This window comes from Tetrahymena thermophila (assembly GCF_000189635.1).
Source record: "Tetrahymena thermophila SB210 genomic scaffold scf_8254803, whole genome shotgun sequence".
Taxonomy (NCBI): domain Eukaryota; phylum Ciliophora; class Oligohymenophorea; order Hymenostomatida; family Tetrahymenidae; genus Tetrahymena; species Tetrahymena thermophila.
In genome coordinates, this window is record NW_002476559.1 from 467,498 (window position 1) to 482,451 (window position 14,954).

At 23.7% G+C, this 14,954-nt stretch overlaps 1 protein-coding gene across 1 annotated transcript; it reads right to left on the reverse strand. All coding sequences in view use genetic code 6, as the record gives it.

Moving 5' to 3' along the window:
• Nucleotides 1-192: 192 nt before the first annotated feature.
• On the reverse strand, nt 193-14,812 carry TTHERM_00006050 (AAA domain, dynein subfamily protein; the record flags this gene model as incomplete). Its single annotated transcript, XM_001008086.2, has 9 exons — nt 193-1,446; nt 1,507-6,943; nt 7,005-7,386; nt 7,440-8,268; nt 8,347-8,529; nt 8,585-10,244; nt 10,304-10,358; nt 10,415-13,100; nt 13,154-14,812. The coding sequence occupies 9 exons, from the start codon at nt 14,810-14,812 to the stop codon at nt 193-195; spliced, it is 14,145 nt and encodes a 4,714-aa protein (XP_001008086.2).
• Between the last annotated feature and the right edge of the window lie 142 nt (nt 14,813-14,954).

The following is a 14,954-nucleotide window of genomic DNA, read 5'->3' on the forward strand; positions in this document are numbered from 1 at the left end:
TAGAAATAAATCGTATTTTTTTGTAATAAAAATATTAACTAAAACAAAAAATAACCTACTAACTATATTTTTATTTATTTTTTCATATTGATTTAATTATATAATTAAAATAAAGCTGTTTTTCATGTCTTATCTGACTTCTATTGGCTTGTTAAGGCAGTTATAATAATTTTTTTATATAATTGAGAATATTCATTTATTTTAATTCTATTAGAGTGTTAATTCTCTTATGCTCTTTTTGAAAACATCATCTGTAAAGTTTTCTAAAAATAACCCGTCAGCTTAAACTAAATTTGTTTTTTTGAATTCAAATCCTTAGTAAAAAGTTATTAATTCATATATCTAATAGCAGTTGCAAACTTTAAAGGGTTATATTTAATTTTTGAATTCTTATGAAGCAAAATATTAGCTTTCACAGCCTATTTTAAATTGCTAATCTTGGAAGATATTTAGTAAAGATAATTATGGATCAATTTGAACTTTTTCGCTAGATAAAAATCTAATTATTATTCTTCCAATCGATAATTTGAAATCAGTTAACAAATTTTAATTTGAAAAGATATATTACAATAATTAGTTAAATATTTCATTTTATTAAATAACTCTATAACTGAGATTACAAAATTATACAAACTTATTCATATTAAGCTCTTCCAGCAGTTTTATGAAGTCTTTTAAGTGTTTTAACAACAGACACTTTTCTAAAATGTTTTGTAATTTCTAAAAATTAAAATTCATATTTATTTATTTCATCGCTGTACTCAAAGAAGTTTCTGATTATTAGATAGGTGAGGATTTGAAAAAAGATTGAATTGTTAACATTTTATTGTAAGCTTCTTTTACCAAGTCTTAGTCAATTAGAAGTTATTTTAAATTTTAAACTATATCTTATTATATTTTTTCTTAAGGAATGGTCATTTCATTATTTTAAGGACTTAGCTCATTAAAAGATAACAAAAATTAAAACTAAATACTCTTTTCTAAGTTAATTAATCTAGCCTTTTTAAAAATGCTTTTAATAACACTTGTTTGAAGACTATCAAATTCATACAATTTTCTATTGTAAATATAGTCTCCGTACTCTTGACCTTAACAAATAAACTTTTCCACTAAATCTTTCTCAGGCACTTTGATTATATCCAAGTCAGGTTTTATGTCTTGAAGACCATAAGTCTTTTAACTTCCTTATCTGTTTAAAAACTGTATCCAAATATCTTTATAAAGTTTATTTACATGAGGAGTTTATTAATTCTACTAACAATAAGTTATCAATTTTTAAATAAGTTAATTTTGTATGCTACATAAGTATTCAAGCATTGCTGAAAACATGGTATTATATTTACTAGAATAAATGAGATCTAATAGCTAAGTTTTTGCATCTATCTTTTTTAAAAATTAGTTCAAATTTTGCTGATCTTAACACTAGTTTTAAATCTATTGTAAAACCTATTTTATTTGTTAAAAAAATTATTCTTTTTTTAAAAAATTAAATGAAAATTTGCTTACAGAATTCCAGCAAGGAACAAATTATTCTAAATACCAATTGTAAAATTAGTCAGATACATCTAATTTGAGCTTATTTAAGGCATCTTTTAAAGTTAATTTATAAGCTTCAGTGACTTCAAACTAATTAGAAAAATATATTATAATTTATTAATAGAATATCACAAAATTCTTTAAAGAATTATGAATAAAATTTAAGTAGTCAAAATCTAAGTATTCGAGTAAAATGGGAAAGTATTATTGCAGATTTTATTAATGATTTAATTTCATATTTTGGATTATGTTATCATCTTTATTTTTGTATATTAATCTCAAACTAATAGGATGCGATTGTATGTAGGTCTATTATGTTAAATTACAGTGTGATAAATCTTCTGACAAAATAGCAAATTAATAGCTATAAAGTTAATCAAATTCCTGCATTTTGATTAGGATTTAGTTTTAAATTGCCATATTTTATTAGGTTTGATTGGCTAATTATGTTACCTAGATGTTTGAATGCATTAAATATTCTGTTAAATATTTAATTAGATACATAACTTTACATTAGTTATACTATCTTTTCTGGTTTATGATAAATTAGAATGTTTCAATTGAAAGATAAATTTAATTATCAATGTATTACATAAAATCAAATTCTATAGGAATATTAAGTATTTTGTTTATTAGAAGAATGCTTTTTTCTTAAGTTACTACCGTATTATTTTGTTTATCATAAGTATAATACTGAATTTTTGTTACTTATTTTAATTGATTATAAGGATTTAAATTTAATGATAGCTTTAGACATATGTGATACAGCATATTAAATAGGGCTTAGATTTCAGGTAACTACTAATTAACGTTATAACATAAGGTAATTTAATCTAACCTTAGACAAAATCCTATTTATTGTTAAACAGACTGTCTTAAACCAATTTTGTTTTCCAAACCATTTAGAATTAAAATAGCTTCATTTTAATTGTTTAATGATAAATTGCTTAAGCATGAAAGACATTATACATTTATATTGTTAAACTATTAATTATTGTTATCTACAACAATAAAATTTCGACATAAGAAGCACTAATAAAGAGATTTTAAGTTATCTCCTTATTAAACATTGTAGAAATCGATCTTAGATTGCACATAATTCTGTAAGTTAAAGGGATAGTATTTATCTTATTGAATGATTCCATTGTAAAGTTCTTTAAATACATTTTAGCAATTAGGAATTTACTAAAAGATCATATTTTCTAAAGATTGTTGCTTATTTTAAATGGCAATCAATTATTAATTTTAATAGCTTATTTCGTAAATTTAATTGTAATTAAATTAGTCTTAGATGTAATTTAACAACCAATTACAATTTTTTAAATAAAATGATTCGTTCATAAAATTTATTATGCTCTTTTTAAAAAAAAGTAAATTCTTTATTATGAAATTTTGGAATGGTTGATAATTTAACTTTAAGAAATATTTTTGTAATTATTCATCTAAGGTTGTGTAGCAGTTTTAGTATTGATCCTCGACCTCCATAGAATTTTTGCTACATTCGTATATCTTTTAAGCTAGTAAACTTTTGCTTATATCGTCTACATTGATCATTTAATAAACAAATTCTCTAAATATACTTAAGTATATCACTTTTTAAAGAGTTTGTAAAGAACTAAATTCATGTTCTATTAAAGTAAATAAAAACTCAATGTTTTCATTAGCCTTTTCATTTAAAAGATAAGAATAAACACAGTTTTGTATTGTCTCACTGAACTACTAGAAGGTATAATACTCAATATGATAAGGCTGACCATTTTTATCTGAAAACAATTCTTATAAATCCAAACAAAATGATTTTTGTACACTTTCAAATGACAAGCATTAGGATATTTACTTAAAAACACGGTTTAAGAATACCCTAAATTATAAAGAAAGGCATGAGTGCATATCTCTTTCATCAAATTCTAGCTAAAGCAATATCTTGATTATATGTGGACTAAATATTCTATAATAATTATTTTCTGTAGAAGAAATTATGAGAGTTTTCAAAAAATCATTCCATTTATATATGAATTATTTGTTATCATAAACTTATTAATTTTAAATGTTAGATTATCTCATTTCTTAATATAAATCTTGATAGAAAACTTAAAATAATTCTCTCATTTCTGTTAACTCTTTGTAGTCTAAACTTATAATGTTATCAAATTTCATATTGATAAGTAAGTTCTTCTTCACTAATATCTCACTAAATTCCTCACATATAATATTAACTAATACAATTTAATTCTTCATATGCTGATATTAATAGCTTGTGTTATTCTTGTCAACATATTCTAGAAACAGTTTTGTAAAAGCTGGATAATTTTAATTCAAAAGTTTATTCTCTTAAACATATCTTGATGTTGGTTTTACTGTTTCAAACATTCTCTAAATAATCATCTATTTCAGTAAATCTATTGATTAAACAAATTATAAGTTATTATTTCTATTCATCTCTACAAACTCATCTCTAAGATTATCTATGGACAATTGATAGTACTCAACAAAATCTCTAATATCCTTTATCTCATCTTCTAATATAAAAAGTGTTAAAAATATTGCAATTATTGTGTCTTATGAAGACTAAAAGGGTTTTATATTAACTTGTTCTTGCTCCTGAATTTCACTAATATCAATTCGGTCAATCCTTTTTCTAATTAGCAAGATTATTTAAGCAATTTAAATATCAATCTTATTGATTTAACCAGGGTTTTCATCTAGTATATCCATTAGAATTTATTCTGAAAATAAATAAAGAATATTTTCGTAGCTCCTCAAATTCTCTCTTACAGATTTGTACATCTTTTAAAATAGCTCATTTTGACCTTCAATAATGTTTTCTTTCAAGTGTTTGATAGTCATTTGATAGCTATTTAATACTCTAAATATTTCTTGACTTTCGCTTATAACTACATTTTTACACATCTTTAAAGGATTAAGATAATCTTAACTTGAAGATTTATATTTATCTGGAATCTAATTGATCTGGCTTTTTGAGTGTTAAATGAACTGAGGAACTTCACATTTAAACATACCATAAGTTAATTTATTAGATTCTAGGTCATAAATAATAATTGTTATACTCGTTTCAATGATCTTTTCTAATGCTGCCAATATACAAGAATGAAAGCTGGACGATTAAACTGAAAAACCTTTAGGTATCATATAATTTATCACTAAACCATTAAATGTATCAATGCTGTATTAATATTTCATAATCTTATAAGATATCTAAGATATTATAGGAATCAAAGCATCTTTGTATTTTTCCATAAATATTTTTGTTATTTGATTTAATTTTTCCACTTTATACTCAGATTCATTAATTTCCGAGCTTGGGAAGTATTAGATTACCCTGTAGGCATTTGCAAATATTTATTAATCATTCTCAATAAAAAATCTAGTTATTACATCTAATCCTATTACATTTTATATTTGAATGTTCTTGTCATTCATAATGTTTTACATAGACAATTTCTACTTTATCTCTCTATTTAATTCTAATTAACCTATATCTTGTTGTTAGTTATAAAATTAATGGAAGGGAGTAAGATCTTCTATACTATGGTTTTCCCATCTTCCCTCAACAGGTATCATTTTGTAAGATTCTTCTACTTTTAGAACAAATATAATATTTAACTGCAAAGAGTAGTTTTAGCTATCAACAGACTAATCCTTTGTATTAGCTAGGAATTAATCAACGCATTCATCAATCTTATGCATAGTAAACACTATTCTGTCATAAGAGTCTCCACCTGATTTCGACATATCTCCTGTAACTATTAATATATCCTGGTCAACTCTAATAGGATTATGCATAAATTTAATATCAGATTGTAATTATTTCGAATTATATTTATCGTCCAAACAATCAGTCATGTTTTTTTTTTAAGCAAAAGTAGTTTAAAACCTTTTTGTCTATACTTATGGAATTTAAGGTAGTCCTCTATTGAGGAAGTTAGTTAATTTTTTGACTAAATCTTATTCAGATACAATTTAACTTAGTGTTATAACATCTAACTTAGATGTAATGCTATCGGTTATAAAAGTTTATTATGAAATAACAGCAAATTATCTAACTTAACACTCTTTTATTTTATTTTTTTGCTAGAAGTATGCCCATTCAGATATTAAATGTTCATTAATATTTTAATTATATATTCTGTTTTAAATAAAACCACTTAGACTGTAATGATATTCTGATTTTTCATAAGAGTCTAACATAGTATTTATATATGGTTAATCTCTTTTTAAGAAAACAGATAAAAAGTTTGTCAAATTAAATATTCTCATAAATATTTTTTCTTATTCCTCATCAGTGATTTTGCAATCTTTATTAGATCCAACTGCTTTTTCTTTTTGTAACTTGTATTATAAGTAATAATTCTACACAACGGAATCCTTATTTGTAAATTTGAACAAGGGATACCTTGTTTGTGCTATTTTTTCGTGTTAGCAGAAATAATCTTCAACTTATTTGAAATTTTTTTGAAGAATTTGTATATTATCAGCATCATCACCAGATAAAATCATATTATCTTTGAGCAGATGCTTTTCAAATCTATTCAAAAGAGGACCATCCATCCTGTGAATTTAATTTTAGTTGACTAAAAGAATTAACTTGAAATTTTATGAAACTTCTATATTACTGCTTTCAGCTCCAAAAGAAATTTTGCAGAAATATTTACCATTATAATAACGATAACTTTAGTTAAGCACTTCATACAAGCTTTAGTATATGTTATCTAAGTTTAGTAAAGTAACTACCATACCTTTTTCGATGCAGCTAACAATTTTATTTATCACATTGTAGCAAGCTTGCATTTTTTTATCATCAGCAAAGTCACTTCCTATAAAAAATTAATGCTCTCTTGAGCTTAGTTTAGATTTTAAAAACGTCATTGCATTCTGAATATCATCAGAAATTACCATTAAATGTCTTGAAGTGAAGAATTTAGGTTCTTCCATCAAGTTTTGCTCGATAAGTTCAGAAGGTCTAAACTCATATGAATGATTCATATTAAGTTCAATAAATTGCTTTTACAATAATTACTAAGAAGCTTCTAAGCCAGAAAAATGCCTATAAAAAGCTTTTATTATTCTATCGTTTAATGATTTTATAGAATTTGAGCTCTGATCACACCTTTACTCGCTTTAAAAAAAGTTTATTTCTTCAGCACATATCTATTTACAAGCACTAAAGAAATCTCTTGGACCATGGAACGACTCATATTTTTTATCATGGTCCTTCAGATTTTTAAGATAATTTAAGTAAATATTTGCTATTTTTTGCTAAATCTCTTAACAATTAAGTTAGCTCTCATTAAGCATATTTATCATAAGCTTATCCTTTTACTGATCCTTTATTTCTTCAAAGATGCTTTAAAAAGTCTCAACTAACTATTAGGTGTTTATATCCATTCTTTATTTAAAATAAAAAATCCGAAATAAATAAATAATAGTTTTTATAATAATAAACTTACCTATATACTGTGAGCATTCTATTCATTTTTGAAGCATCTAGAGGCCAGTTAGAAATGCAAGAGACTGCTATATCTGGCTTTTCTAAAGTTGCATGAAGTACTTTAAGTGGATTATGTGGAGAAATCTCAGCTAAACCTATTTCATCTATGTAAACAAGAGATAGATTTTGATTTCCAACTTCTTTCGAATTAAAACCTTGTTATTTTTTACTTGCCTATTCAAAGACTTCCATAATTCTCTCTGATGTACTTTAAATATGTCCTTAATAGTACTAAGGCATCAATGCAGGATACTTTTTGAACAATTCACTTCGAGAATTAACTCCTTGCATAGATTAAATAAGTAGTCTTAGGGAAAGAGTTTTTGAGCTTCCAGGAGGGCCTTATTTTTAATTAAAATTATTTTTATTAATTTATTTTTTTGATAATATTTACCAATAAGACACACTGGTATCTTGTTAACAATACAAATGAAAAGAATGAATGCATTTTATCTCAAAGAATAATTCTTTGCTATACCCAGAGGTACATCTATCTGATTGATTAAAAACTTTTCTACAAAATCAAATTCTGATTACATTTAGTTATTAGTAAATTCTCTATAGTGATTTGTTAAAAGTTTTAAGTACTCTTCTCTTTTTTCTTGAAGAGGAATCCTAACACAATAATTAATGTAAAATGATAAATAAACAGCTAATATTTGGATATTCTAATCTTGAATTTTCAGACTATTTTTTTAACTTAAGTTTGAACATGTTTTTAAAAAGTTAATATTATTTTTCAAAAGCGTAACAAATCTTTTGACATCTCTAAGACTACAGGCACTTATTGTACCCATCAGTTTTCTCATATATTCTTAGCTCAAAAATACAAGTTCAGAGATTGTATTCTTGATCATTTCTATTTTATATGAAACTTTTGAATTTAGTTGCAATTCCTTGTTCATTTATAACAATATTTGTTATATATATGTTTTTTCATCATTTTGATTTAAACCTCCGTAATTCCACGAAAAACTATACATGCTGTCAGGAATAGGATTAACTGTGTACTCTAAATCGCTACCTTTGATTTTATTGACTAAATCTTATTTTATTCCACCATGAATTTGTATTTAAATTATCTTCTATTACTCTTCTGATTTCAATTTATATGGATTTAATGCTGCTATTGGAATAATATTAGGATGCAATTTTCTCCCCTTTAAATATCTATCAACTATAATTTCCTTGAACAAACCACAAACTAATTTATTTGTATTAACCTAATTTAAATTTCAATTAAATCTTTTTATTTAACTCTTTTAATTAAATAAAGAAATAAATAATTAATTAATTATTACTTCGTCAAAGAATAAAACTGTTTTCTTCTTTGAATTATTCCTTAATTGTGCTTCACTTTACTCAATAAACTCTATTACTTCTTCTTCTGTCACTCCACCATGGATAATTTTAGTATTAAAATTAGCTTCCATTATCAAAGAAAGGAGACGGATGAGAGCAGTTTTACCAATTCCAGCTTCTCCCTTTATAAGCATTGAATTTAATTAAAATATTTAAATGATATAATTAATAATTTACCATAATAATAATAGGAGTTAGAGATCTTATCCTCATGAATATCATAGCTATCTTAAAAAAGTTATCTTTTTAAATTATAATTTTCTCTACTTCTTTACTTAATTCAGTATTTGAAATTTTATCAAAAGTAATTTCTTTTTAGTTTTTGTAAAAATTTTGAATATGCTAGTTACAGAGTAGGATAAGCCAATTAACAAGCACTTCTGGTCTTTACTCCTAATCAAAGTGAAGTAATTACAATTTATACTAAGCATACATATCCTTTATAGGTTATGGAGTGGTTTCTGCATTCTAGAAAAAGGATGTTATACAGGCTTCATCCTATTCTTAAAAGGTCACAAAATCTTACAAAAAACTAGAAAATGGTATTAAACTTCCTGCTTTGTTTGTTAGCAATTATTCATTTGAAACTGAATTGCTTTGGTTATAGGTGTTTTTCAAACAAGAAAGAGAGACTTTTCTGCATAATTCAAAGGATTTGTTGATTATTATTGTCCTTAAACCTAATCTTAGTTAAGCTCTTTCAACTATAGGAATCTATAAATATGCTGAATTTTCCATTTTCTGCATTTCGCTGCCAAATAGATTGATAAAATTATTTATCTACCAAAAATTTGGATTGATTTAATTAGTATTTAAATATTAAACTAAATATTCATCAAGCAATTTAGAAAATAAAATTGTATCAATACTTTTTATTTTTTAGAGCTCATCTATGTTTTATTGTTAATCAAAATAAGTATTATTATTGCTCGTTTGTTATATTTTTATTGATTTTAGATACTTGAATACTGTCAGAGCAGCTGCTTAATTATGTTTTTCTTCAAAGCTCAATATATTGAAACTGTTAATATTGAAAGTAACTTGATTCACTTCAAAATAGTCTTTAATATGAATTTAATCTACTAAAGAGTTTCTAAGAGTGTTGTTTATTTCTACTAAAAAAACTGATTAACTTCCCAAATCTAAGAAGCTTTTTGAGTTAAAATTGATGCTCTTTAATATAATCATTTCAAACAAAGTAAAATCTAAATCTAAGTGGTCATTCTCATATAAATCTATGTGGTATATTCTCTGCTGATCTGAGTTATCTTGTATATTTTTCATTAAATATTTTATTAAACTATCTTTATCTCCATCACCGTTAGTAGGAATTCTTATTAACTATTTTTTATATTACTAGCTTTTTAACTTGACTGCAAACGTTTTACCTGCCCCTGGTTCACTAGAAGTAAAGAAGCATGCATTCTTATAGATCTACTTAATGTGTTGCTATTTTTTCAAGTTTTCAATATTTTAAGCTTTATTCTAATAACCAAAATCTTATTAGATTAAATTAAGTCTATCATCATAAAAATCTTTTTTTATGAGAATATAAAAATTATTGCTGTATTGATACTCATTTTACAGATTTGTTAATTCACTAAAATAAGAATTAATTGAACTAGAATTGATTATTAAAAAGAAGTTCATTGGTTGATTCTAATTTAAATATTTGTATCTTTAAATAAAAAGCTAAACATCTTAGATACACGTCTTCTTATCACAAAATAAAAAGTACTCAGATTTCATGTTTATTGGATTTTAATTGTATGCTAATAAGTAATAAAGAGCTTCCTTAGAGGTTGAATATTAAATTAACTTTATTCTTTTTTCGCTGCTATTAATTTTAAATATAAAAATAAATATAAAATTCTATTTTGATTTGTTATTTATTACATTCTCATCATTCCGCCTTAATCATTTTCAAATTAATTGGATGTGATAAATGAAGCTATTAGTTAATATTTTAATATTTTAATTATAATTTTCTATAAATTTAAAAAATACCTATTTAATCTAGCTTGAGTTGTTGTTCACAATTTTTATAGTTCTAAAAGATGTTATTAATATTCCGATTATTAAAAGGACTAGTCTATACTTAGTATTAAATGATTTACTTTAGACTCTAGCTTAGATCTGCTTCAAATATAGACTTACTTAAGTATTAATCAATTATTGGATAATATGAATAGCTGATAAAAGTAAATTTAGGGTATTTTCTTGTAACTCTTTCTATTTCATTTTTCCAATCTTTCAATAAATTTTGAAATTTTTAAAGTTATTGGTTCATATCTATCATATTTTACAAATAATAATTATTTTTATTATTATATATGTATTATTTCTTTTCAAATAGGAAATAGCCATAACTGATCATTTCTTGAATGATTTATTTTAAATCTTAAGTAAGCTCAAGCTGTTTTTTAAATTTCTCCATTTTTTATTCTTGTTATAGAATTTAAAGTTTTTCTTGATTTAAATTAGGATTAGCCATAGTCAACTTTTGCTGGCTTTAAGAGATTTATTATTTTTCTTACCCAAAAATAGCTTTAATTGAGTTCTTTTCAATGAGTACTCTTGAACTAATTTCATTAATTTCTTGCTCAGAATAACACTTTTGATCACATTCAATTAAATATGTCACCTAACTTCTTAAATTGTCTATTTCTATTGTTGTTTTTCCATCAGTGTACATTTTTTTAAGCAAATTTAAATAAGATTTTTTCTTATCTATATTATTTTGAATTGAGGCTATTTTGTGAAAGTTCTTAATAATTTCTTCCCACTGTGATACTCTAGAGTCAGTTTTGATCTGATTCTAAATAACATTATTTAGCTGAATCATAGCTTTTAAGATCGATTTTTTATTGTTAATTATTTCAGACTGGGTTTCAGAAAGCTCCAAGAAAAATTAAGCAAATTCATTCAGAACTGTTAAAAAACTGCTTAAGTCATAGTCGTTGTCACCTATAAAGTCACGCATATCTAAGTAAGAAATATTATTCACCTTATTCTGTTTTGAGTGCTCTATAATATGTTAAGACTTAATCAGCAGTTCCATGTTTCTTTAGATATCTTTTTCTCTTGCAATAACCTGATAATCTTAAATAATTTATTAGCTGATCTCTATTTGCATAACGACTTTGATTGGCTAATTTTTCAAATCTTTATAATTTAGTAATAAACTTTAAAGAGATTTCATTTAAACATTTTCTTATAATTTCCAATCTAATTTCAAAGTTTCAGCTACCTCCTAAATAATACTAAAACAATCTAAGTAAAAAGTAGATGTAAAACACTTTTTGAAATTCTATTCTGTTTGATATAGATCTGCCTGGACTCCTAAAATTGAATGGAATTCTTTAATATTCTAGATAATTTCATCTAAACCATCTCCAAAGTATGGCTTTAAGTTATTTAAACTAACTTCAGTGTTAAATAAAGTGTAACCTTATAATTATTATTAGTCCTACTTAATTATTTATTAATTTTCCTAATTTTAAATATTCTGCTGCATCATTAACAAAGAGTTTTAATTTTATTGATTTTCTTCTTATCTTATAAAATTAGAAAGGAGAAGTGTAGCAATCTTATTTAATTCATCGAGGTTTTTTATACTTCCTTTATCGCAACCATAAATAACATTACTGAAAATATAGAGATTTTCAATTAATTTAAACAGCATTTCAGAAAAATTAGCCATTCTAATTTGATAAATTTATGTTTTTAAATTTCCTAATTGTAAAACTTAGTCTTATTATTATTTTATTTATTCTATCTCTTTCAAGGTTTGATTGCATTAATAAGTATTAAGTTAAGTACAAATGCTTTAAACAATCTTTGAATTATTTACTTCGAGGAATTTATTTGATAAAATGTCAAATTATTAGAATTGCTAGAAAAATTAAGGTATTTAGCTTAATTATAATTGGCTTATTTTAGTCTTTTAAATTATTTCATAATATTCAGTTAAATATTCTTCGAACTTATAAAAGAATATTCTATAATTTTTATCTTTATTTTCAATTTATTTTATCTACTCTTATAATTGCTACTTATTTGCTTAAATATCAAATTAATCCATAATTTGTTCATAAAAATTTTGTGCACACACTTCTTTAATTTATTCAGTATTATATAATCCTTATGAAATAGATTAATTTACTTTCTTTACATTCTCTTCAACTACTTTGTAAAATTTCAAGGACTTATCACAAATTGGTAAAAATCTATTTATAAAACTAGATCCAAATATATGATAGATTTATCTGTTTTCAAGAAGCTAATTAACTCTTTCTATAGCCAACTAATCAAATATATTAAAAACTGTTGTTAAATCTTTATCGCTTCCTTTATAATATTTTGCTTCACTATAATTTTTAAAAAAGTCAGATTCATTCTAATTTTCTCTTTTCATTCTTAAATAAGAGATATTATCTTTGATACTATCAAATAATTATCTTTCCTATTCGTTTAATTCATTTAAATTAGTAACTTCAATCAAATTTTTTGTGGCAGTATTTGTCATTATTCTCTCAACAATAATATAAAGCTATTGTTCGAATTATTTAACAGATTCTTCTGTTAAAGATATTTCTCTTTATCTTTTGTGTAAATCTTCTTTAAGATTTTTTTCTTCTACTAAAATAGATTGATTTCCTTCTAGCTCACTAGCCTATTTTTATTCTTCTTTCTTTTGATTAAAATTTATAATGATAAATACAGACTTAAAACAAATTAATTTACCATTTATTTTATTCTATCGTCAGTGAGTATATCATTTGACCATTGGTTATCAGATATGTTAAGATCTTTTTATTACGAAGATACACTGCTTTTTTAAAGTTAGTCAATATTAGACTTGATGATATGATCGCTTTGGTTTTATTTACTTTTAGATTCTCTTTTTTACAAAATTAATTTCTATTTGGCATATAATTTTTATAAGTATCCCACATATTTAGTTTTTAATTTTATGATATCTACAATTTTCTAGCTTTATACATATTCTGTATATTTATCATAAAATTTTTTTAAAATTGGCTTTAAATTCGTAAATGGATTAATCTCTATTATTTGCTCAATAAATGATTCCATTAATTACTAGTTATAATAGTACTACATTGTAAATCTATGTTCTAAGAATTCAAAGCTAAAAACATCTATTTTATATTACATGCAAGTCTAAATAAAAAAATCAAGAGTTTTTTCTTCTGTCGATGAATGTTTTAAACAACTTAAGGTAGATATCACCTATCTTTTTAGTTAATATTTTGGTATATTAAAGAATTCTACAATATCTTTCATATTATCAAATATTTCTTACACTTTTTATTTGTAATAAATATCATTTTTTATTTCAAATAGTTGGTTTTAGAGTTTATTTATTACACTTTTTGGTAATTTTCTAAAAATATCCTTTTAGGTTTTCAATACACTAATAATATTTTCGTTCTTATTTTCTGCTAAAAGCATTATAATTCTTTTGATTTATTCAATGAAAAGATCTTTATAATTTGCAGTTTATTTTGAGAAAAACTCTATGTATTAATTAGGATATTAAAGTAAAATTTGATTATATTCTTTTTTATTTATATGGTTAGATGCTTCTTCATCTGTCCAAACGCAGTGATCACTTAGTAGAATATTGATTCTTTATTCGAAATTAGTATTTTATGAATAAAGGTCGATCAATTTATGTCTCAATCTTTTAGAGTTATTTTAATCTAGTTAGTAGCTTTTCATAAAAATCATAAAGTATTAACTTAAGCTTCTTGCTATCTCAACAATATTTTAGGTCTTGATATACTTGATTTAATCTTATCTATTCATTAAATCTAAAAAGTTGAAATACAATTCTATATCTTCTTCATAATTTCTAAAATTGTAGAGCTTTTAGATAATTATTTTAATTGAATATTCGTAAAATTTGTAAAACAATTAAGGAAATTTATATTCATCAATAAAATCTCTAAGGTGATTCAAAATCATTATGCTAGTGTTTGGTTAAATGAATTTTAGGAGACTTTATTCTTTATTATTTTAGATAAGTAAGTCTTAACCTAAAAGGCCAATAAAATATTTGTTTGTAAATTCATCTGGTGTATCAAATATATGAATAACTTATTCATATTTCTTTTTTAATGGAATTTCTCTAGTAATTTCTTTGGCTTTATAATCTTTTATGATATATCGATACTACAATTTATTATAATCATGAATTATGTCATTTTACTTTAAAGATATCATGAATATGTCATGATGTAAGTGTGTAGGTGAAAGGGGATAATTTTTATTATCTTTTTACCTAAATTAAATAACTAAATCTTTTTCATATTTATTGAGGCCATCTATAAATAACCAAAATACTATCCTATTACTTTCTTTTTCTTCAATTCTGTCCATTTTTATGGTAGAAGCTATTAATTAATGATTTTGTTTAACCTATTTCTTTATTTCTTAATGATAATTATTTGAATTTGAGAAAAAGTATCTAATTAATTATCAATTATATTATCTTAATAAAAGTGGAAAATATTATAATGGA